This window comes from Danio rerio, chromosome 23 (genome assembly GCF_052040795.2).
Source record: "Danio rerio strain M-AB ecotype USA chromosome 23, GRCz13ab, whole genome shotgun sequence".
Lineage (NCBI taxonomy): Eukaryota > Metazoa > Chordata > Actinopteri > Cypriniformes > Danionidae > Danio > Danio rerio.
Window position 1 is genome coordinate 12027531 of NC_141043.1, and position 25070 is coordinate 12052600.

A 25070-nucleotide genomic window follows, 5' to 3' on the forward strand; every position below is an offset into this window, starting at 1 on the left:
ATATATATATATATATATATATATATATATATGTATATATATATATATATATATATATATATATATATATATATATATATATATATATATATATATATATATATTTTTTTTTTTTTTTTTTTTTTATACCATTAAGTGTATTGTAAAAAATGGGGCGTCACAGTGGCACAGTGAGTAGCACAATCGCCTTACAGCAAAAAAGGTTTCAGGTTCAAGCTTTGTCAGGGTGTATTAGAAATAGTATTTCTGTGAGGAGCTTGCATGATCTCCCTGTGATCCTGTGGCTTTCCTCCGGGTGCTCCAGTTTCTCCCACAGTCCAAAGACATGCACTTTAGGGGAATTTAATGAGCTAAATTGGCCGTAGTGTATGTGTGTGAATGAGTGTGCATGGGTGTTTCCCAGTGTTGGGTTGCAGTTGAAAGGGCATCCGCTGCATAAAACATATGCTGGATAAGTTGGCAGTTCATTACGCTGTGGTAAACCCCTGATTAATAAAGGGACTAAGCTGAAAAGAAAATGAATAAATAAATATTATTTATATAACTTAAACTTATGTTTAGGTTACAGCACATGTCTAAAATAAAGTGCTCAATTATTATTATTTATTTTTATTAATTAGCCTAAATAAAATATACAAATTATACAAGCAATTATGCATTTATCAAAATATGTGTATAGGCAGATGCACCCCAGAGTATTCTGAATGTGATTGAGAAAGTAGTTAGATAAAAACGATTTCGATGGATCAAGCTCAATTGGATAGATTAATATGTTTGAACCAAATCATTTTTGAATCTGATTGGACTGCCAATCCCATTACAACTGGGTTATTTGGGTGTATGTAAATGTAGCCATTGTGGCTAATTTCTGGCTACAAAATTTGGCTTTTTGAAATTTTTGGCTTTTTGAAATTTCCCATCATTTGAATATCATATTTTCCAGTAAATGTATTGTTACGAATTGTGAACAGGCCATTCCAGCTCAGTGCCTGAGAAGAAACAACCTATCATGTTCACCGGTGAAACAACTTGCCATTTTAATTAGAACACTTTAATTGAAGGTTCCTTTAACTGCCTTGATACATGTAACATTATTGCAGGTGTTTAAGTAATTTCAACTGAAACATGAAGACAGGGGTGAAACATATTAAGCAGCCCCTCTTCTTTTTAATAGCCAATAACATATTGCGTATCAGGCAAAGCTTGACCAGTGCCACTGAACTTGTTAAAATATTTGTCAGCTTATGACAGTCACAGTCTCATGGTAATGCTGAGTCTGACTATTTTCTCTTCATAACCTCTACCATAATTCTTTAAAATATAGCCTACTTTGTAAAATTTAATAGGTCCCTTTAGTGGTCTTTTTTGTCGTATTTGTTGACATAAACATACAATCTGCTCTATCCTAATGCTAAGTCAAACACTTCCCATTTACCATAAAAATAGTAATTGTGTGAACAAGTAAACATTTCTAGCCACATTTTTAACTTCTATTTACAGTGTATAGGGGCGGGATGCTCCAGATTCTAGAGATCATTTGATTGGACAGACAATCTGATGAGAAGCTGAAGTGTAGAGTCATTAATCCGTATTGGTGGAAGTGAGATATATATATATATATATATATATATATATATATATATATATATATATATATATATATATATATATATATATATATATATATTTTTTTTTTTTTTTTTTTTTATATATATATATATATATATAATTTTGTTAAAGCTGTGGCTCAGTAGTTAGTGCTGTTGCCTCACAGCAAGAAGGTCGTTGGTTCGAGCCTTGGCTGGGTCAGTTGGCGATTCTGTGTGGAGTTTGCATGTTCTCCCCACGTTCGTTGGGGTTTCCTCCGGGTGCTCTTGTTTTCCGAACAGTCCAAAGACATGCGGTACAGGTGAATTGGGTAGGCTAAATTTTCTGTAGTGTATGAGTGTGAACGAGTGTGTATGGATGTTTCTCAAAGATGGGTTGCAGCTGAAAGGGCATTTGCTGCGTGGAGCATATGCTGGATGAGTTGGCGGTTCATTCCAAAATGGATGAATTATTATAATTTTGTCATTGTATTACAGCACACTAACATATTACCCCCTAAATTATTTTTATTTCAAACAGACTATAACATAAAATCTTAATGTACCATTGGTGTGTTGCATTATTATTATTTTTTTTTATGTAGCTAAAGCTTGGCAGAGTGACATACTGTAACAAGTCTTGCCCAAAGACGTAACTTTACAGTAATTAAATTAAAACAGCCTTGAATGAGTGCATGTAAACAAGCCTATGCACTAATTCAAGGCTGTAACATTCTCTCTCTGCTATCTATACTCAGCATTAGTCAGATGAACTAGCACAACCATTGTATGTAACTTTGAACAAGATTCACTCTTTTAAAAACTCCCTAAATTTTTTTAATAACTTTTTTTTTATTTTGCCAGCAAGCATAAACATACAGCTCTGTGGGAATTAATTACTATCTTCACGAGAGATCACAGTATGAAATACCTCTGCATAAATCTTCAGACAATGCACTATAAATAAATATTATGCCACTTGTCATTGCTGCAGTAATATATTTGCTGTCTGTTTATAATTTTTCAAAGTGGACTTTTCCAGAGATGTGTGTGTCTATTAAAGCAGCACCACTGCATTTACGTAACTTTAAAGTAATGTATGTAAAATGATACCAGTGGTTGAATCACTATTAAGATGAAATCTGCTTCCACAGTTACTAGACTAGCAATTATGTCACCTGAAATCATGCTTGCCAGCCATCTCGAATGTTATCACTCGATTCAATGGGTGGTATCAGTGGTTGTCAGCTGATAGATATGGACCAGTAGGGGCTTTCTGCACCTACTAGTAGGTTTAAAAGGCTAAAGGGATTAATAAAGGGACTAAGCCGAAAAGAAAATGAATGTATGAATGAATGAATATATTTTATTAAGGTCTACCCCAACCCTAAACCCAACTGTCACAGTAATGTAAAAACTACTAGTAGGAGCAGAAGGCCCCTACTGGCCCAAAAGTAATAACATTAGAAGTGCGTGTGCTTGCATGATTTGGGTGTCATAGTACGACAGACCTACCCATTTCTGCATGCAGAACCATAGAAATGCAGATGAGTAGAATGATGCAAATTGCAAATGATGCGGTATGTTTGCTGTGTTTGCCACGATTCTGAAGAATGTACCTCAATCACATCTTCCATGTAAGTGAAAATAATTCCCTTGTGAGATCAAAAACATACAGTGAGTAAACTAGAGCAAGTGACGTGGTGCTCTGCATTTGATGGGAACCCAGCATTAGTGTTACTGCTGTTATACATGCTTTATTATAGTAATCAGATTAAATGTAAAGGAAAGCGAAATAGCTGCATTGACAGAATAGTTATAAATAATTGTAAAATCAGTTCAGGGCTACTGATATAATTTTGTCAATGTCCCATAAAGTGCTTTTTAAATATGCAATTTTATTCTGTTTGACGTAATCTCAACTGAAACACAAAAAGAGGGTGGGACATAATGTAGCTCCTCCCTCTTTCTTTCTTGCTCCTCCGCGCTCTTTCAGTAGTGTTTTGTGATGTTTTATAAACAAATTTCGGGAGGAGCCGATCAGTCTTTGACAAGGCTAATTTACCACAGACAATCATTCTATTACCCAATCAGCTCAAGACCATACTCCTATAACAAACACGTAATACCTCCGTTGTCTCTTGACTTTAGTATCCCTCTACCACCCTAACTCCACACTTTTAAACCCAATACCTACTTAAATCTTAGGGTAGAGCGTTTTGGAGCCAGGCTAGACACTGCGCTCGGACCCTATCTCTTTCTATTCTGATAAGGGGAATAACATGAGTAAGGGTGTCTTTCCAAGCTCAGAGCCCTCTCCCGGGACAGCATGCGAAATACGGATATTCTTTTTACTCAAATATCTGTAAGTGTGAACTCATGAAATGTTGTTACGTGGATATGTTTTTCTTTACTCCATGTGCTTTGTGTTGTGTATCTGTGTTGCGATCATGTGGGGTCATTACCTAACACTGATCAGCTATTCTGGGGTGCGTTTCCCAAAACCATCTTTAGCCAACTAAAGCTTACAAACAACTAAGGTTACAAGCATAGTTTGTTGATTTGCTGTTTCCCAAATCCGTTGCTCTAATTGCACTCGCATCTACAGCTCTGAAGCTGTCGTTAGAAACATAGTTCCTGGCTGTGTTCTATTTCCAGCTATCCCCCCTATGCCCTATTCATTCTAAAATTCAAAGTTGGAATTACTAAAAATAAAAAAAAAACATTAAGGTCATCTCCCTTAGGTCTAATTTGCTTTCAAACTATTTTTACAGTTCAGTTTTAGCGATCTTTATGTTTACAATTGTGCTCCCTTTGCAATACACTTTGAAAACATTGATGTAATTTTTAACACAGCCTCAAGCGAAAGCGATAGGTAACCTATTATTCAAAAGCAGAATTTATGTTACGTCTCTAAAGCTTGAAAAACCAAAAAGCATAAGTTAAGTCCTTTAATTTGTAGTGGGTTATTTATTAAGTAGCTGTAATGTATATGACATGGGCCTGCTGGTTAGAACTTTCTACTGTGGTTTACTTGTGTCAAATTGTAAAAGTAGACTTTTCTAAAAAAAAAAAAAATAAATAAACAATACCCTAATTAATAATAATAATAATAATAATAATAATAATAATAATAATAATAAGAAGAAGAAGAAGAAGAAAAAGAATCATCATCAATAATATTATTATTAAATTATTATTTTTTATTGTTTAATACATAATAATAAAAATAATTATAATTATCATCATTCTCATGATCATCATTAGTATTATTAATATTATTATTAAATTAGGATTTTTTATTTCCTAATGTATAATAAATATTAAAATCATTGTATAATAAATAGCCTCATTATTTATTTATTCATATGATTTATATATGATATTAGAATACGTGTTAACTTTTGTAAGTGATTTGTTTTAGAAGAGGATATGTCATATTCTCAATAATATTTGTAAAGGAAACACAGGCTCTTTATGTGGCATTTACATAATCCGGTTAATATGGAAAGCGAGTGCATGTTTTTACCTGAACTAATATTGGATTTTTTTTTTATGCGTGGTTGTGTAAAACAATATAATTGGCCCAAAGAAATGGGGTTCTTCTGTAAAGAAGTTCCTCCGCCTTGTTTAGAGCATCATTATGGGCGTTTTACGTTATAACTAACATGGAGCTGCGACAGAGAAACTATGCATTTTGGGAAACACTCGTCACTACATAGTTCTTTTCCCAAACGATGCATCGGACTATGATAGTTAAGCCGTGAGTTACGTGGTTGTATGGGATTTGCACCCCTGATCAGCAGCTTAAAATGTGCTTAATTCAGCTGTTCCTATAGTTGAGCAGCAATCCCTTGCTTTGTTTTCAGTTTGTTATTGTTTCATGCTGAACTTTATTCCCACGCCCTGCTTTGGAACGGACCGTTTGTTATTTGTTTTGGACTATTTTTGCATCTTTTTGATTCATAGCCTTTGGTCAATAAAACACTTGCAATTTGATTCACCTTTGGTTTTTTTTTTTTTTGGTTTTTTGTTTTTTTTGTGTGACAAATTCGAATAAATACATACAATTTAATTTGTAAAATTTACTATATTTTGCTTATCCACCAATGATGGTTTGGTTTTGCGGCAAGGTTGTGTGTTACGCATCCTTTTTAAAATTTTACACTTTTGTGCAATTAAACTCATATGAATTTGTGTGAATTAGCCACTAAATTGACAAAACATAAAATAGTTACATTTCCTTGTGAGATCAGGATGGAGTTGTTGAGCTCAAGCGCATCAAATGAACAGCAAATGAGAATGAGCATTTGAGCATTTGATCGGTTATGGTTTACTGAGAAACTGAAGAATGAGGTGACATGACAAAAAACCTTGATCTTGTTATGGCGGAAGTTGTAAACTACAAGCTTTACATGTTTATATCAGTTTTCTATCTTCTAAGCACAAATTTTATCACGAAGCACACTAGCTTATAGATATCTTAAAAACTAACAATACTGATACTAACATCTAAAAAAACCTTCATTTTAATTTCATGGGATCTTTAAATACTGAATTAAAACAAAAAATAGTTACATATTGGTCTTGGGGCACATAAACATGCAATCATCAATATTGTTTTTATGTAGGTTATTAACTTTTCATCTGTTTGAAAGTAAACTCTTCTGTGTCTTCTGTTTGCTTACATCTTTGGCCTCTAAAAAAATATTCACTTCTATTACAGTTTTTGTATACTCCAAAGAGATGCGGTTCAGTATAGCTTATTACACTTCTTGTCTCCTACAGAGTTGACCTTTTCCTGGATCTTCAACGAATATCCCTCATTCGTCGAGCAGGACACGCGGCGCTTTGTGTCACAGAAAACAGGCAACCTGTACATTGCTAAAGTGGAGCCATCGGATGTAGGAAACTACACCTGTGTCGTGACTAACACTGTGACCCAAAACAGAGTGCAAGGACCTCCTACACCTCTTATTCTCCGCAGTGATGGTGATACTCCTACCATATGCATTTTCACACAAAAATAATAATAAAGAACTGGCTGTAACTTCAAATGATCACCCTTTTTTACATATGTTTCAGGCATAATGGGAGAATATGAGCCCAAAATTGAGGTCCAGTTTCCTGAAGTCTTGGCTGTAGCCAAAGGGTTGACGGTCAAACTGGAGTGCTTCGCTTTGGGAAAGTAAATATTTCATTTGATACTTTTTAGGTGTTTATTTACTCTTTCGTCTAGTTTTTAGTTTAATTAGGGTGCATATGATCACACCAGTGTGATTAGAGCATTCAGTGCGTCAAGTGATTAGCTGCTGCATTAAAATCTGCATTCTCACAGCTTGTGCTAAGCCAGAGAAAGATATTTGTGCTTGTCAAAAGTCAAAATTTATCATTGCTGAAAAATGTATAATTGCTGTATCAAACACACATAATTGTTAACAAAACATAACATTTATGGTCTGTAAAATACACACTGATGTTCATGGAGATAATAATTGATTTAAAGATAATTGTGTTTAACTATAATGTTTACTATGTTCTTCTCTCAGTTAAAAAGCCACTTACTTCCATGTATTTTGGAAGAAGTTAATGAATTAGCATGTTGTAAATCCAGCAGCTCTTTTCGCTCCACTGCACCAGAAACTAGCATGGCATTTAAATGGCCAAATACATGTTCTCAGTACACACATTGGAGAACCTGAATATCATATATTCCCCAATATAATTAGTACTTTGTCAATTTTTGCATAATCTATTGGTTGCAGCATGTTGTTTGATAAATAATGCACTGCCATGGAAACTTTAAAGCATTGCATTTAAATAATGGTCACATTTTTAAAATAAAATCATATAAGGGGTCAGCAGAAGTATTTGAAACTTGTGCTTGAAAGGCTTAAGCTAAAGATTACCATTTGTAGGGAAACACATTTTATTAAATAATCTGCTTTATTTTTTGCTTTCAGCCCAGTTCCTGCTATCAGCTGGAGAAGACCAGATGGAGTTCCATTTCCTAGAAAAGTGGACGTTAGCAAATCCAGTGGAGTTCTGGAGATCCCCTATTTCCAACAGGAAGATGCGGGACCATATGAATGTGTGGCTGAAAACTCCAGAGGCAAAAATACAGGAAAGGGACGTCTCTCATTTTACGGTAGAGGAAAATACATTTTAATTCTGGAATAAATGTATGGTTATCTTAAGGAAATGATTTAAAAAACTAAAAATCATCTATCTTTTTTCTTGCCTAAAAACATTTGTAAATGTATTTGTAAATGTTCCATTTGTAAATGTATTGCTTTTTTATTGAATTTGAATTTTTGTTTTAAATAAACACTCAATATTTTTCCTTTATTTTTTCTTTAGTATTTTAATCAGTTACATTTTTGTCACTGTACACTGGAAAGGTTTTGGTGTAGAAACTTTTTTTATTGCTAGTAAATTTCGCAGTGAATGACAAAGAAATAACAAATAATTAATTGATAAATTTATTATTTTTTATTTATTTTTATTTTTTATTATCATCTACAGTATTTTCTTTGGAAGACAGAAAAACTGCTGCACTGTAATACATATGTTATGGTCTATGTATTACAGTTTTATTTTAGTTAATGCTTATTAAACACTGGATCAAGCTGCTAACTTTTATTATATAAAAAGCAACATTCTCTGCACTTTTCATAATCAGGTCAACCCCCAATCAATGTGCGCTGCTAAGGTTTAATGAAAGCTTACATTTGAGTTCATCACCAATCTTTACTGTGTGGTTTTATTCATCACCCCATGATGTTTTATAACCAGGATGTCCGTTTTTCACGATTATCCCTGTATGTTGTAATTATTTGTCATCGCAATTATTCGGCAGGTGAAAATCTATAATCTCCCATAGACTTTAGTCTCCATCTATCACCGTCATTGGTGCTATGGCATAATCAATATGGGTCGCTGTTGTTTATAACATAATGGCCCGAGTCAAAATTATGGGCTCATATAGTGTGACTGATCCCTATAAAGCATGCTGCTTTGTCCAGCTTGCAATACATGATTTACTCTCCTTTCTCTTTCATCTGGTTCAGTTTGAAGTAAAGTTAAGCCTAAGCAATTCAATATTAACTTCATGAAAACCACGAGAACCCAATTTTAACATGTTTTAAGATATCTATATATAAATTGGCTTAGTCTTGCCTTACATTTAGATATGTAATCAAGCTTCCTAATTAAATTTTGTCACTTCTTTATAGCAACGATCGTGTGGTTTGTGTTTTTGTGTGCATGGTTGTGGTGAGTAAAAGTGAGTGCAAAAGAAATATTAAAGTAATAAATGAGAACTATTATAAATGTAGAATGAAAAGAGTTCAATTTTACATAAATGATTATATACATAGACAAAAAACTGGCAAACTTTGGTTAGTTTGTTGGTCGGTCGGTCGGTCGGTTGGTTGCTAACTTGGTTGGTAGGTACTGTAGGTATGTAGTTAAATAGATAAGTAGGTAGGTAGATAGATGGGTAGGTAGATACAGTAGGTGGGTAGGTAGGTAGGTAGGTAGGTATGTATGTAGTTACGTAATTAGGTTGGTAGGTAGGTAAGTAGATGGGTAGATGGGTAGGTAAGTAGGTAGGTAGATGGGTAGATGGGTAGGTAGGTAGGTATTTAGATAGATAGATAGATAGATAGATAGATAGATAGATAGATAGATAGATAGATAGATAGATAGATAGATAGATAGATAGATAGATAGATAGATGATAGATGGATGGATGGATGGATGGATGGATAGATGGATAGATAGATAGATAGATAGATAGATAGATAGATAGATAGATAGATAGATAGATAGATAGATAGATAGATAGATAGATAGATAGATAGATAGATAGATAGATAGATAGACATGCAAGTAGGTGTTTAGGTACAATAGCTTGGTAGGTGGGTATGCACATAGTTACGTAAGTTGGTAGGTATGCACATAGTTACATAGGTAGGTTGGTAGATAGGTAGGTAAGTATGTAGTTATGTAGATAGGTAGGTAAGTTGGTAGGTAGGTTGATGGGTAGGTAGGTAGGTAGGTATATAGATAAGTTGGTAGGTAGGTAGTTAGATGGTAGATAGGTAGGTAGGTATGTAGCTGCATATATAAGTAGGTAGGTAGGTAGATCGGTAGTTGGATAGATAGGTACGTAGTTACATAGATATGTAGGTGGGTAGGTAGGTAGGTAGATGGTTAGGTTGATAGGTTGATAGGTATGCAATTATATAGACAGGTAGGTAGGTAGGTAGGTAGGGAGACATGCAAGTAGGCCTGTAGGTACAATAGCTTGGTAGGTAGGTATGCACATAGTTACGTATGTATGTAGTTACATAGATAGGTTGGTAGATAGGTAGGTAAGTGTGTAGTTATGTAGATAGGTAGGTAAGTTGGTAGGTACACAGCAAAATATGGGAACCCAAAACAACTCTATGGGTGTTAATTTCAACACTTTGAAAGTGTCTCATGGGGTCCACTCAAAACAGACTTAAATCAACACTTTCAAAAGGGTTGGCACATTGACACCGAAGTAAGGGTTAATTTTAACTCAGGGCAGAGTTAAAAAATGTAACTATATTTAACACCACCTGGTGTAATATATTGTTATTTTATTCAACTCTCTTGAGTGTAAATATGGTAAAAAGGTCAAATAGACTGTAAATTACAAAATAAAAAACATTTTATTTGAAAACATTCACCACTTCAACAATTCATTCAATTTTTAAAATGCAACAATGTCAAATATGCTTTAAATGTTTTATTAGTACAGACAGTATCAACAAAATATGATGTCCAAACTTGATGTTTCATCAGAGCAATTGGAAAGTTCAATATAGCGTCACTCATAGTTTTCTTCTGAACACATAGTTTTCTTGTGAAATTACATTTTAAACAACTTGGCGTGCAAATCTTTCACTTCTGGTGTTTCCTTGGTCCTCCATATCAAACACAGCAGTTTAAATGAAGGTATAAATGCTGTAAACTTGTGTGAAAACAAACTGGAGCTAGGAAATCTCATGAAGCATGTCCTGTGAAAGATGTGCTTCCCAGCCACAGGATGACCTTTTTATCCATGACGATGTACAGTAGTAGCTGCTGATCGCTCGTCTGGTGGTTCCTGATGCACGGATATAGGGTGATGCTCATCTAAGAACTCTTCAAGACTCCAGCATGACTAAGAAAAATGTTTGAAAACAAATGGCAATCAAATTCTATGATATATTTAAAAGAACATTTAAAGTAAATAAAACATTCAAGAAATCTAAACTCACCTTTTGAAAATCTTCATGATGATCCACAACTTGACTCTCCTAGCTGGTTGAGGTGACAGAATATGGAAAAGTAGAAAAAACACATACATCACTGTTGTATCTCCAAAAACAATTAGGTTAACCACTATGACTAGAACTGGAAAAACAGGCAGCTGTCTGTCCAGAATCCTCAATTTAACACAACACTTGGAGCAAAATTTAGAGGAGCTTAAAATCTTTTATATCATTTAGTGATGCTGACTTTCCCAAAATATTGGCCACAGTGTAAAAAATATTGATAAACTTACAGTTTTCTGTAAGCATGTGCGTGCGTGTGTGCGTGTGTGTGTGTGTGTGTGTGTGTGTGTGTGTGTGTGTGTGTGTGTGTGTGTGTGTGTGCGTTTCTTTACCAGATTCAACTTGTTAGGCCCTTTCAGGTCCAGTATTGACGCCACCTTTCCTGGAGTCTAGCAGATGTTTCAGGTCCAAATATAATCTAAAATATTAGGATAAGCAGAAGGGGAAAAGTGCAAAGCAAAGAGCAAAACATTATTTAAGTAACAGTTCACCCACAATACAAAACTTATCACCTTCATGTCATTTGTTATTCTCTAATGCTCTAATACCCTCTCAGCTTATTGTGAAACAAATACAGAACTTTATCAAACATACCTTCATTATTATAACCACATATGACCAAGAAGGTGTGCTTGGTCATTTTACCAACTCTGGAAATACACCATCCGTCTCTAATCAGCCACCGTCACAGGGTCTTGTGTTATTGTACAGAGAACTGTGGCTTTAAAAAACAACAACACATTAGTATCTAACACATATGCATAACCTTCAGATAAAAAAAAGAGAGATGAACATCACAAAGTATGCCTCACACTTTTTCACATATCTTTTGATTCAGATGTTGATTATTGATAATAAATCTACAAATCAAACCTGTATCATCATTAGGCTGCTCAAATATAAATCAGTTGATTAATTTTACAGACAGATGGCTGTTTACAACGCACTAATAAAACGGAAATGTTGTGTACAGTACATGCTAAGTTTAGCCTATAGTTTTAAGCACAATATCATGCGGGAGAAAAAGCTTGACTAAGATGTTCCTGACTACAGAAATAGCCTAACTTAATAACGTCAGACATCCCAAGTTGGGAAAAGTAATTTTCGGGGGATACAGAGTTGATTTGCGGGAGGTAGCGGGAGAGATGAGTACCTAAAGAGCAATGGGATGAGTTGCGCACGACGTACCTAAAGAGCAGTGGGGGTGACTTGCGCGCAACGTACCTGAAGAGCTGGGAGGGATGCGGTGGAGAGGGGTGTGCAAAGTGTTTAATGACCGGGCAGGAGACGCGATTTCCGGGAGATTATAATTCATTTGCGGGCATCTACTTGGGCATCTGGGAGTCTCTGTGCATTTGCGGGATAACGTTAACGTTAGTCCCGCAACTTCCGGGAGACTTCTGTAACATTAAATGTCTGATAAAGTGCAAACGCGGTCATTTAAAGACATTAATGTTAACATTCCGACTTTAATGGTTGTCAACACTTAATATAATTCAAGCGTACGTTATCACACGAGTCTATGGACTAACGGTATATGGACGGCCACGAATGAACCAGTTTAAAAGGGCTGCGGTGTTTAAAATAACCAAATTAATGTACACGAATAACAAACAATCATTTGTTTTAGTCAGGAAGCCTTTTACAAGTAAGCATATGTTCATTTACTCACCAGATATGTTTTAGAAACTCTCCAGAGCTTATGGAAACCGTCCTGTGTTGCCGTTAGCATCTGGGCAGAGTAGGCTAACGTTAGGCGGCTCCGGGGATTCCCTCGCTAGTTTGCTTGGAATTAAAGGAGAAGTGTCGATTTTATTTTACAGATGGGTAACAACGCACAAAATGGCATTAAGCGTGACAGAAATGTGTTGAACATGTACATTTGATAATTTTATGCACTATGTATGCGTGAGCATATATAAAAACATTATTGAAAAGAAGTGAATAGTAATGCAGTTAAGCTAGATACACAAACGACCATGAATGAACGGCAGAAGATTAAAATTGTCACTCCATTCTAAAGTTATTAACTTAACAACATGTTTACAACTGTATTTCCTTAAAGAAAGTCAGTAAAATACCAACATTTAGGTAGTTTGACTCACCAGTTGCTGTTCTAAACCTCAGATGGAAAATGGCGTCTGGAAAATTCTTCAGTGACTGGGGCTGCATGAATTCCCGGATGTTGGAAATAACACCACCAAGTGTTGAAAAGATAACTCCTTGATTTCCCACTGAATAAAATCAATTATAACTCTTATTATATTCATTTATCAAAATCTAACTCTTTAACGTCAACACTTTACTCTCAAATGCTTCAACACCGAGAATTTAACTCTGATGAATTTGCTGTGTAGGTAGATGGGTAGGTAGGTATGTAGTTACATAGATAAGTAGGTAGGTAGGTAGGTAGGTAGGTAGAGGGGTATATAGATAGGTAGGTACGTAGTTATGTAGATATGTAGGTGGGTAGCTAGGTAGGTAGGTAGGTAGGTAGATAGGTGGCTAGAAAGGTAAGTAGGTAGGAAGGTGGGTTAGGTAGATAGGTGGGTAGGTAGATAAGTAGGTATGTAGTTACGTAGATAGGTAGGTAGAAAGGCAGGTAGGTATGCACATAGTTACGTAGGTAGGTAGGTAGTTTGGTAGATTGGTAGGTAGGTATGTAGTTGCATAGGTCGGTGGGTAGATATGTAGGTTGGTAGATAGGTAGGTAAGTATGTTGTTACGTAGATAGGTAGGTAGATTGGAAGGTAGATAGATAGATAGATAGATAGATAGATAGATAGATAGATAGATAGATAGATAGATAGATAGATAGATAGATAGATAGATAGATAGATAGATAGATAGATAGATAGATAGATAGACATGCAAGTAGGTGTTTAGGTACAATAGTTTGGTAGGTAGGTATGCACATAGTTACGTACGTGGTAGTTATGTATGTAGTTACATGGATAGGTTGGTAGATAGGTAGGTAAGTATGTAGTTATGTAGATAGGTAGGTAAGTTGGTAGGCAGGTTGATGGGTAGGTAGGTAGGTAGGTAGGTATATAGATAGGTAGGTAGGTAGGTAGGTAGGTAGGTAGGTAGGTCGGTAGATGGTAGATAGGTAGGTAGGTATGTAGCTGCATATATAACTTGGTAGGTAGGTAGATCGGTAGTTGGATAGGTAGGTACGTAGTTAAGTAGATATGTAGGTGGGTAGGTAGGTAGGTAGGTAGGTAGATGGTTAGGTTGATAGGTAGATAGGTATGCAGTTATATAGACAGGTAGGTAGGTAGGTAGGGAGACATGCAAGTAGGCCTGTAGGTACAATAGCTTGGTAGGTAGGTATGCACATAGTTACGTAGGTTGGTAGGTATGTATGTAGTTACATTGATAGGTTGGTAGATAGGTAGGTAAGTGTGTAGTTATGTAGTTAGGTAGGTAGATTGGTGGGTAGGTATGTAGTTGCATAGGTCGGTGGGTAGATATGTAGGTTGGTAGATAGGTAGGTAAGTATGTTGTTACGTAGATAGGTAGGTAGATTGGTAGGTAGGTAGATGGGTAGGTAGAAAGGTAGGTAGGTATGTAGTCATGTAGATAGGTAGGTAGGTTAGTAGATATGTTTGTAGGTATGTAATTACATAGACAGGCAGGTACTTGTTTAAGTACAGTAGCTAGGTTGGTACGTATGTAGTTACGTAGGTAGGCAGGTATGTATGTAGTTACGTAGGTACTGTAGGTAGGTAGGTATGTAGTTACATTGGTAGAAATGTAAGTACATAGGTAGGTGTTAAGGGACATTAGGAACATACGTAGTTACATAGGTAGGTAGGTAGGTAGGTATATAGTTATGTAGGTAGGTAGGTAGGTACAGTAGTTATGTAGGTAGGTAGGTACGTTGGTAGGTGTTTAGGTACGATAAGTATTTACATAGGTATGTACGTAGTATGTGTTTAGGGACATTAGGTACATACATAGTTACATAGGTAGAAATGTATGTATGTAGTTATAGGTAGGTAGGTATGAACAGTAGTTACATAGGTAGGTAGGTAGTTACGTAGGTAGATGTTTAGGTACACTAGGTACGTAAGTATTTATATAGTCATGTAGGTAGGTAGGTTGGTTGGATTAGCTGAGCAATAAGTGATGGATGGATGGATGAATGGATGGATGGATGGATGGATGGATGAAGGGATGGATGGATGGATGAAGGGATGGATGCATGTATAGACGAACGGATGGACGGACGGACGGATGGATGGATGGATGGATGGATTTATTTCATACTTGGACAGATAACATAAAGCTAGACTCACGATTACTTTCAAAAAACGACTCTATCAATCTCTATCTAATATGAATTATCTGTACCATATTATGCCCTTTTTCTTCATTCTAATGTCTTGTTGTCTGATTGAAAACTGGATTTGTTCATTAGTTGGCTCATTAACTGTTTACTGATTCGTGAAAGGGCTTAATCAATAATGAGATCTAAGTGTGCCTGGGATTAAGGGAGCTGTTGAATTCTCATTTTTATCAGCGGTCTTTGTGAGATGTTGATATTTGTTCCTGTGTTGTGTGTTTTTAATGTACCTCAGCTCCTCCTCATCTGGTGGAAAAGCCTCAGGATGTGCAAAGAGCAATAGACGAGTCTCTGCTGTGGGAGTGTAAGGCAAGCGCCAAACCCAAACCCTCCTACAGGTGGCTGAAGAATGGAGAGCCGCTCGAGTCTTTTGAGGTGGGTGGCATGCTTTGCTTTACATATAATGCACCTGAAATTCAGTTTTTGGATAATAATCGAATTCTAATCAAAGTCCAATGCAAATGAACATCTCACACTGACAAGTCTGTTTTCCACAGGTCTGTTTTGTTTAAAAAAATAACGCATGACAATTAACATATCCTCTAATTTAATGATCTTATTCTTATTTAATATTTGTACTTTAATTTGGTACAGTTCATGTATTCTCATTACAATAGCTCCCGTGAATTTTACAGTTCTAAACAGTTTTGATAGTTTGCAGTCTATGATGATAAAAGAATGCAGTTATTTTGTTGTTGCTGTTGTTGACAGGCTTTAAATATACTAGGTATTTGTTCCATTGAAACATCCTACTAGTTCCCCTTCGGGGGGAACTTCAGCACTATAAGTGGATTTGATTGTAAAATCCACGCATTGGGAGGATTCGGATCAGAAGCCGCTTGTCTGGAGAGTATTGAACGGGCCAATGAATGAAATTAATTGGCAGCGTAAGCTTGCGCAGGTGTGCGACATCTGCAATTATCTCAGCATATAAGCACACCTGAAGCCAGCAGACGCCATCCTTTTCGCTTCAGATCCTTTCTGAGTGAGTCGATGAGGGTTCCTCTTGCTGATCAGCACTTCAGAGCGAACGAGTGTGTCTCCCGGTCCAGAGTGGGTCTTCGCGGTGGCAGACGGTCGAGCTGGGTTACTCCCTTGCCTGCGGTTCTTTGGGTCCGGTCCTCCAGAGCGGTGCGTATAGTTGCAAACTTTCCTAAAAGAGCAACACAGTCGTGCAGCACGTCCTTTTCAGGATGGAGCTCCGACTGTGCGTTTCTGGATGCGGGGGTTTCCTGGCTCCGGATGATGGACACGATCACTGCATTGCATGTTTGGGGGTCCAGCATGTTAATGCGGTGCTCGCGGGCGGTTCATGTCGTCATTGCGATGCCATGACCGTTGCACAGCTAAGATCGCGGCTAACTTTCGCAAGAGAGCGAGCCACCCCAGTTGCCTCCTGTTCTAAAAAAGCAGCGGGCGCTCGGGCAGATCTGAGGGTTTCAGCGGGAGATAATCCGCCGCCCACGGGCTCGCGGACCTCTCGCTCCTCACGGCGCTCCATCCAAGCTTCGGGTAGTGAGAGTGATCCGTCTAACCAGATGGTAGCTCTCACACTCGCTGACACCGGAGATCAGATGTCCTCCGCGGCATCGGAGGGTGGGCTTTCACTGTCCGACGAAGATCCGGACCCGCTCGCCCCCTCCGGGCAGGTGAGCGCTGTCAAATCGGATCCTGAAGCGGACATGTTAGCCGTGCTTTCCCGGGCTGCTTCGGCTGTGGGGTTGGAGATGGTTTATCCCCCAGCTCCGCGGCCGGACCGACTAGATGGGTGCTACGTAGAGGACCAGAAGGCGAAGCCTTCGAAGCCTCTCGTCCCCTTCTTCCCGGAAGTGCACAGTAGGCTCACGCAGTCTTGGAGGGCACCTTTCTCTGCCCGTGCTGCGTGTGCCTCCGCCCTCACCGCCCTTGACGGCGGAGCTGCCAGGGGGTATGAGGCGATCCCGTCAGTGGAGCGCGCTATCGCGGTCAATCTTTGTCCGCGCGGCGCCTCTACGTGGCGGGGTTTGCCCCGCCTCCCGTCCAAAGCCTGTAGGTTGTCTGCCTCCCTCGGAGCCAGAGCTTATAAGGCTGCGGGCCAGGCTGCTTCTGCTTTGCACGCGATGGCCACCTACCAGCGCTACCAAGCGCAGGCGCTGGCCGAGCTGCACGAGGGCGGGTCCAACCCAAGCTTATTACATGAGCTGCGCACCGCGACCGACTATGCTCTTCGGACTACTAAGTCCGCCGCGTGTGCGCTGGGGAGGACGATGTCCACACTTGTGGTTCAGGAACGCCACCTCTGGCTAAACCTGGCCGATATGCGCGATGTTGACAAAGTTCGCTTTCTTGACTCGCCCATATCCCAGGCTGGCCTGTTCGGCGACACCGTCGGTGAATTCACCCAGGAATTCAAGGCGGTGAAAGAGCAGTCGGATGCGATGGGCAATGTCATCTATCGGCGTGGCCGTAAGCCCGCTCCGCCCGCCGAGCCATCCACCTCCGCTGTTCCTCGCCGAGGGCGCCCGCCAACGAGTGCTGCCCCGCCCCCGCCTGCGCCTCCGGCCAAGCGGGCGCGGCGTACACCTCGAAAGCAGGCAGCCCCTCCTGCCCAGGGCGCCGTTAAGTCCGGTAAACGGACCGCGAAGTGTCCCTGAGACAGGCCATCCGGAGAAGAGGAAACTTGCTCTTTCCCCGCTGGAGGGCGGGGCCCCGATAACAACTGTACTTTTCAGTGCCACCAAAACATCAGTAAAAGAGCACTTTTTCCCTTCCCCGGATGTGACTGCACGAGTTCTGCCAGTCCGGGACGCGCTGCCTTCCGGCTCGCAGACTCTACGTGCTTCGCCAGTGGCTCACGAGCGCTGGGGGGACGGTCTCCCTTACCTCAGCTCTCCAGCCCCCTCTCCGGAGTCAGGGTGCGGAGCCAGAGCGAATCGCTCTCCTCCAGCTCTTCTGCGGGACCCTCGTGCTTCCCGGATCAGCACACCCACTCCGCGCTGCCCCACCGCTGGTACGTCAGCGATTGTAGCGATGACTCCATTAGCGAGGGCTCTGCCTGCCTGGTTAGCGCGGGCCAGCCCCTCGCGGTGGCTCATACGCACAATCAGACTCGGTTACGCGATTCAGTTCGCGAAACGGCCCCCCAAGTTTACGGGCGTGTATTTCTCCAGGGTCAACCCCCTGTCCGCCCCTGTCTTGCGAGAGGAGATTGCTGCCCTCCTGGCGAAGGGTGCAATCGAGCCGGTTCCTCCAGCCGAGATGGAGAGTGGGTTTTACAGCCCATACTTCATCGTACCCAAAAAGAGCGGTGGGTCACGGCCAATCCTAGATCTGCGCGTTTTGAACCGCGGTCTGCACAGGCTGCCGTTCAGAATGCTCACGCAGAGGCGCATTCTCCAATGCGTTCGTCCTCAGGATTGGTTTGCAGCCATAGACCTGAAGGATGCGTATTTCCATGTCTCCATTCTTCCACGCCACCGCCAATTTCTGCGGTTTGCGTTCGAGGGTCGAGCGTGGCAGTACAAGAGCCTCCCCTTCGGGCTCTCTCTGTCTCCGCGGGTCTTCACCAAACTCGCGGAGGGTGCCCTAGCGCCCCTTCGGCTCGCGGGCATTCGCATACTCAATTATCTCGACGACTGGCTGATTTTAGCCCACTCGCGGGAGCAATTGATTATGCACAGGGACAAGGTGCTTCGGCATCTCCGCCTACTGGGGCTTCAGGTCAACCGAGAAAAGAGCAAACTCGCCCCCGTGCAGAGGATTTCTTTTCTCGGGATGGAGCTGGACTCGATCACCATGGTAGCGCACCTCTCCGAGGAACGCGCTCGCCTGTTGCTGAACTGTCTGAGGGAGCTCGACAGCAAACTAGTGGTCCCACTGAAGATCTTTCAGAGGCTCCTGGGGCATATGGCATCCGTAGCCGCCGTCACGCCGCTCGGGTTGCTCCATATGAGACCACTTCAGCACTGGCTTCACGATCGGGTCCCCAGACGCGCATGGCACGCGGGCACACACCGGGTCTCGGTTACTGCGCTGTGTCGCCGCGCCCTCAGCCCTTGGAATGACCCCTCGTTCCTACAGGCCGGTGTGCTTCTAGGACAGGCGTCCAGCCATGTTGTTGTTTCAACAGACGCTTCCAACACGGGTTGGGGGGCCGTGTGTCGCGGGCATGCGGCTGCGGGCCTCTGGAAGGGTGCCCAGCTGCATTGGCATATCAATCGCCTAGAGCTGTTGGCAGTGTTCCTCGCTCTCCACCGATTTTTTACCGGTGCTGGAGCGGCAACACGTGCTGGTCAGGACGGACAGTATGGCGGCGGCGGCGTATATCAACCGCATGGGGGGTATGCGCTCTCGCCGCATGTCTCAGCTCGCCCGCCGTCTGCTCCTCTGGAGTCACCCGCGGCTGAAATCGCTGCACGCCATTCACGTCCCAGGCACGCTCAATCGTGCAGCCGATGCGCTCTCACGACAGCTGTTACGCCCTGGAGAATGGAGACTCCACCCCGAGTCTGTTCAGCTGATATGGGCGCGATTCGGGGAGGCCCAGATCGATCTGTTTGCTTCCCCCGAGAACGCTCACTGCCAGTTGTTTTTTTCCCTGACCGAGGGCTCTCTCGGCACGGATGCACTGGCCCACAGCTGGCCTCGGGGCATGCGCAAGTATGCGTTTCCCCCAGTGAGCCTGCTCGCGGAGTTTCTGTGCAAGGTCAGGGAGGACGAGGAACAGGTTCTGCTAGTTGCACCCCTTTGGCCCAACCGGACCTGGATATCAGAGCTCTCACTCCTCGCGACGGCCCTCCCCTGGCGGATCCCTTTGAGAGAGGACCTACTCTCTCAGGGACAGGGCACCATCTGGCACCCTCGCCCCGATCTTTGGAACCTCCACGTGTGGTCCCTAGACGCGAGGAAGACTTAGGTAACCTACCGACTGCGGTGGTTAATACCATCACTCAGGCTAGAGCCCCCTCCACGAGGCGCGCCTACGCCCTGAAGTGGAGTCTATTCACTGAATGGTGCGTCTCTCGCAGAGAAGACCCCCGAAATTGCCAGATTAGTGTTGTGCTCTCTTTCCTTCAAGAGAAGTTGGACAGCAGGCTGTCGCCCTCCACTCTCAAGGTTTACGTGGCCGCCATCTCCGCTTATCATAGCGCGGTAGCTGGCGGCACCGTGGGAAAGCATAACCTGGTCATCAAGTTCCTTAGGGGTGCTAGGCGAATTAATCCATCTCGCCCCCTCTCATGCCCTCTTGGGATCTCGCCCTCGTTCTCACGAGTCTGCGATCCGATCCCTTTGAGCCACTCGAATCAGTATCTCTAAGATTCTGTCCCTGAAGACAGCTCTGCTGGTTGCGTTGGCCTCCATCAAGAGGGTCGGGGACCTGGAGGCATTTTCGGTCAGTGACTCGTGCCTGGAATTCGGGCCGGATTACTCTCACGTCATCCTGAGACCCCGCCCTGGTTATGTGCCCAAGGTTCCTACCACCCCCTTTAGAGATCAGGTAGTGAACCTGCAAGCGCTGCCCCCGGAGGAGGCAGACCCAGCCCTTTCTTTACTTTGTCCAGTTCGCGCTCTGCGCATTTATGTGGACCGTACTCAAAATTTTAGATCATCTGAGCAGCTCTTTGTCTGTTATGGCGGTCGGCAGCAGGGAAGTGCCGTATCGAAACAAAGATTATCCCACTGGATTGTGGATGCCATTTCACTCGCTTATTCGAGTCGAGGTCAGCCGTGTCCCCCGGGAGTTCGTGCACACTCCACTCGGAGCGTTGCATCCTCTTGGGCGCGTGCACGCGGCGCCTCTCTAACAGACATCTGTAGAGCTGCGGGCTGGGCGACACCCAACACATTTGCAAGGTTTTACAATCTGCGAGTGGAGCCGGTTTCCTCAAGGGTATTAGGTAACCCTTTGGTGATTGAGGAGACAACTCGGTAGGGTGTTGAAACACGCTTGCTGCGCCATTCTCCCTAACACGGAGGTACGTGCGCCTTTTTTATCTGTCAGTAAAGTTCCCCGTCAGGTGAGCCCTGCAGATTCCTCCGTGGCCCCCAGCACTGACTCAGCGGAGGAGTCACTTGCTGGCCCACTACGTTGTAGGTCTGCCCGCTGGTCAGCCCGCGTTTTGGGTATAGGTGCCTGCTATGCGTGATCCCCACTAGGCGATCCCATATGCTTATTCCGCCACGGTTAAGTCCCCCCCCTGGGCGGACCCGTGTCTTCCCTCTCTGCTAACCACTCTTTTGCTATGTGTACTCCCCCTTTTTAGGGCTAGTCCATATGTAAATTCTGCCATCTATCCCCCCCTTGGGTAACGGATGGCCTCCGCAGCGTCCTCCCTATCGGGATTGCACGCTTCCCAATGTACTGTAGTATTTCCTAGAATTATCTAGATGCTCACGACTTCCCAAAAAATATATCTAAATCCGTAAAACTTCTGTTGAAGTAGGATAAATTAGGGCCAGGGACACGTTGGAGGACCGCGCCCCCCATGATGTGGGTGCGTCACGCTTGCTTGACTATCTCCTCATCGGGGGTGTTGGTAAGGTGCAGTCATTATGGCGCTTTCAATGGGCTCCCAATGTGTGGATTTTACAATCAAATCCACTTATAGTGCTGAAGTTCCCCCCGAAGGGGAACGTTTGAGGTTACTAAAGTAACCCTTCGTTTCTCGAGGAGGGGAACGGAAGCACTATACTCCGTCGCCATAATGACTGTCCCTTAGCTGTTTGAAAGTCTCTTCAGCTTAAAAGGATGGCGTCTGCTGGCTTCAGGTGTGCTTATATGCTGAGATAATTGCAGATGTCGCACACCTGCGCAAGCTTACGCTGCCAATTAATTTCATTCATTGGCCCGTTCAATACTCTCCAGACAAGCGGCTTCTGATCCGAATCCTCCCAATGCGTGGATTTTACAATCAAATCCACTTAAAGTGCTTCCGTTCCCCTCCTCGGGGAACGAAGGGTTACTTTAGTAACCTCGAACGTTTCGTAGCCTAAGATGTCTTTGCCATTACTTTTTTAAAGTCTTTTTCTTTATGCTATTAAACACAAAGGAAGATATACTAAGGAATGTTTGGGAAAAAAAAAACAACCTTTAGCTTCCATAGCATTGTTTGTACCTATACCATGGATGTCAGTGAGTACTGGTTACACTGCAAAAAAATGCTTTTCTTACTTAGATTTTTTGTCTTCTTTCTAGTCCAAATATCTAAAAGTTCTTAAATCAAGAAGCATTTTCTAGATAAGCAAAACATATTGTCTTGTTTTAAGAAATAGTATGCCAAAATGAAGTGAGTTTTTCCTTAAATCAAGCAAAATAATCTGTCAATGGGGTAAGCAAAATAATTTTATCACAAATAAAAAAAAAAACAAGATTTCTCTGCTAACCCCACTGGCAGATTATTTTGCTTGATTGGCTTGAAATTATGAAATGGCTTATATTTATATATGTGATTTTTGATAATTGCAAATGACCACCTCTAAAACAGGACATTGATGAATAGCATTAGCTCTGCCTACTGGAATACTTCAGTCAAAAGGCTACATAATGTAGGTCAAAATAGCAATTTTGAGATTAATTTCACGATTCAATTTAATTTCAACATTTTACTGAATAAAGCAGGTTTTGTTTTACTGAATGAAGCAGGCTTTGATATTCCCAGCCATGATTTTAGTTATTACAAATATATTAAACCATTTTAAATAGTACAGTCATTTGACTTTATTATTTTATATTTTATTGTACATGGTAAAAAGTAATTAACCAACTTTACTTTTAAAAAAGTGAAGTGTTTCATTTAAGGCTGCGGGTTTACTCACTTTATGTTAAGTAACTAATCACATTTTACAGTGTTGTCTTTATGTTGTTGTTGTTTGTTGTTGTTGTTGTTGTTGTTGTTTTGTAAGACACTGAAGCAAATTAATATAAAAGGGGGAACAATGATTTTCCATCCCCTTGTTCCATATTACTGTTGTTTATGTTTAGGATTACATGCATAGGTCTGAGGATCTGCTTTGTTTCCTTTTAGTTTGTGTAAGGTTTGCAGTGGTTCAGTGCTGTATTGTACTGTCATGTACAAGGGCTTGTTTCATCACTCTGAGAGATGGCAAACACAATTTCAGCGTGTGAGCCTGCACTCTTAATGAGCCCAGGTCTTACCATTTTGTAAATGTCACCATTGTCTACCTCAGCATTTGATCAATCTCCAGAGCAAAGGCCATCCATGTAGTCAGAGGAAGAGAAGAGGAGTGTCGTTTGTTATTTGATGATTACAATGAACAGACAAAGGCCTTGCATTTCCTTACCATCACAGATCAGCATTTTTAGACAGCAACTGTAAGAAGTAGTGCTCATAGTTACACTAGTTTTCAGAATTTTAGTTTTTAAAATACAGTAAGCTGTTTTTAAACATGATGCAATGCAATTCATTTCGTATTTAAATAATATAAACGTGGCATATTTGACTCTGTTCATTGTTCCTTGCTGATGTCAATCTTTTTTGTTTATTAGCAATACACATTTGACAAATTAGATTCTTTATTAGTTGCTAATGTTAATCATAAATGATTTAGTTTATAAATTAACTCAGAATTATTTGTTTATTAGTTAGACGTGGAAAATGCTTCAGAATACTGGTGATTTTCATTTTCCTTGCTTTATATTGTATGCCTTCCTGTTCTAAATTTAATGTTCCTTGAATAATATTGAAACACTCTTGTGAAACTGTTTCTGTCGATGTATATTTGAGTATGGAACAATGTAGACAGGTAGTTTGTTTGATTTGGATTATCGTATTCGCTAACAATCTTTTGCTCAGCTTCTGTTAAACATTCTAAAATCTCGCTTGAATAGCAAAAAGAGACAGATCTTTCTCTGTCTGTGCTCCAAAACTCTACTTTCAAAGAACTACAGTTAGTACAAAATCTATCTGATATGAATTATATGTACCATATTAAGCCCTTTTTCTTCGTTTTAATGTCCTGTTGACTGATTAAAAACTGGATTTGTTCATTATTGGCTGATAAACTGTTGTTTGGTTTACTGATTCGTGAAAGGGTTTAATCAATATGAAGGTCTAAGTGTGTCTATGATTGAGGGAACTGTTGAATTCTCATTTTTATCAGCAGTCTTTGTGAGATGTTGAAATTTGTTTCTGTGTTGTGTGTTTTGTTGATGGACCTCAGCTCTTCCTTATCTGGTGGAAAAGCTCAGGATGTGCAGAGAGCCATAGATGAGTCTCTGTTGTGAACAGACAGAGGCTAGTCTATGCTCCAAAACTTTGGAACAGACCCTATCTTAAGGAATCAGAGTGTATCCTACACTAAGAACGTTTAAAGCACTAATCAAAACCTACCTTTTCCCGGTGGCTTATTCATAATTTTTTATTAAATCTAAGTTTTATTTATCTCACACATATCATACACCGTATACTATACAGTGTAATGCTTACACAACCACTCGTGACCTTTAAAATAATAACAATAGCAAAGATACTAATATATATCTGAATTATGGACAAATAGAAGTTATGCAATAGAAAAAAAAACAATCCATACAATATTTAAAAACCTTAGATTTGGAGTAGGTAACTATAGAAAAAAAACAATATATATTAATATAAAATAGCTATCTGTACAAACAGAAACATAAAAGTGTTTATACTCTTTAAATAAATCCTGGTTGCCTTACTTTTTTTAAGCTGAATCAAATTAACCTTATGAGTCCATTAAACTTATATTATGTTAAACTGACTTAAAACAGCTTGCATAAAGTATAAATTTAAGTTAGAATATGAATAACTGAGTTTAATA

At 40.7% G+C, this 25070-nt stretch overlaps 2 protein-coding genes and 1 long non-coding RNA gene across 4 annotated transcripts in view; 2 read left to right on the forward strand and 1 right to left on the reverse strand.

Moving 5' to 3' along the window:
• LOC147831238 (uncharacterized) overlaps window positions 1-25070 on the forward strand; it is a 650544-nt gene that overhangs the window by 419813 nt on the left and 205661 nt on the right. The gene's annotated exons all lie outside the window — the stretch shown is intronic.
• The window catches only part of cntn3a.1 (contactin 3a, tandem duplicate 1), a 193199-nt gene that overhangs the window by 87462 nt on the left and 80667 nt on the right, over window positions 1-25070 (forward strand). For both annotated transcript variants that reach the window (XM_087306666.1, XM_087306667.1), the window contains exons 6-9: window positions 6375-6578; window positions 6672-6774; window positions 7550-7734; window positions 15520-15659. In XM_087306666.1, the coding sequence (XP_087162792.1) occupies window positions 6375-6578; window positions 6672-6774; window positions 7550-7734; window positions 15520-15659 (632 nt within the window). The remainder of the gene's footprint in view (window positions 1-6374; window positions 6579-6671; window positions 6775-7549; window positions 7735-15519; window positions 15660-25070) is intronic.
• Window positions 11531-13079, reverse strand: LOC137489097 (uncharacterized). Its single transcript, XR_015523249.1, has 3 exons — window positions 13042-13079; window positions 12609-12721; window positions 11531-11657 (listed from the first exon to the last, which is right to left on the reverse strand). It is a non-coding gene; the product is annotated as an uncharacterized LOC137489097 (long non-coding RNA).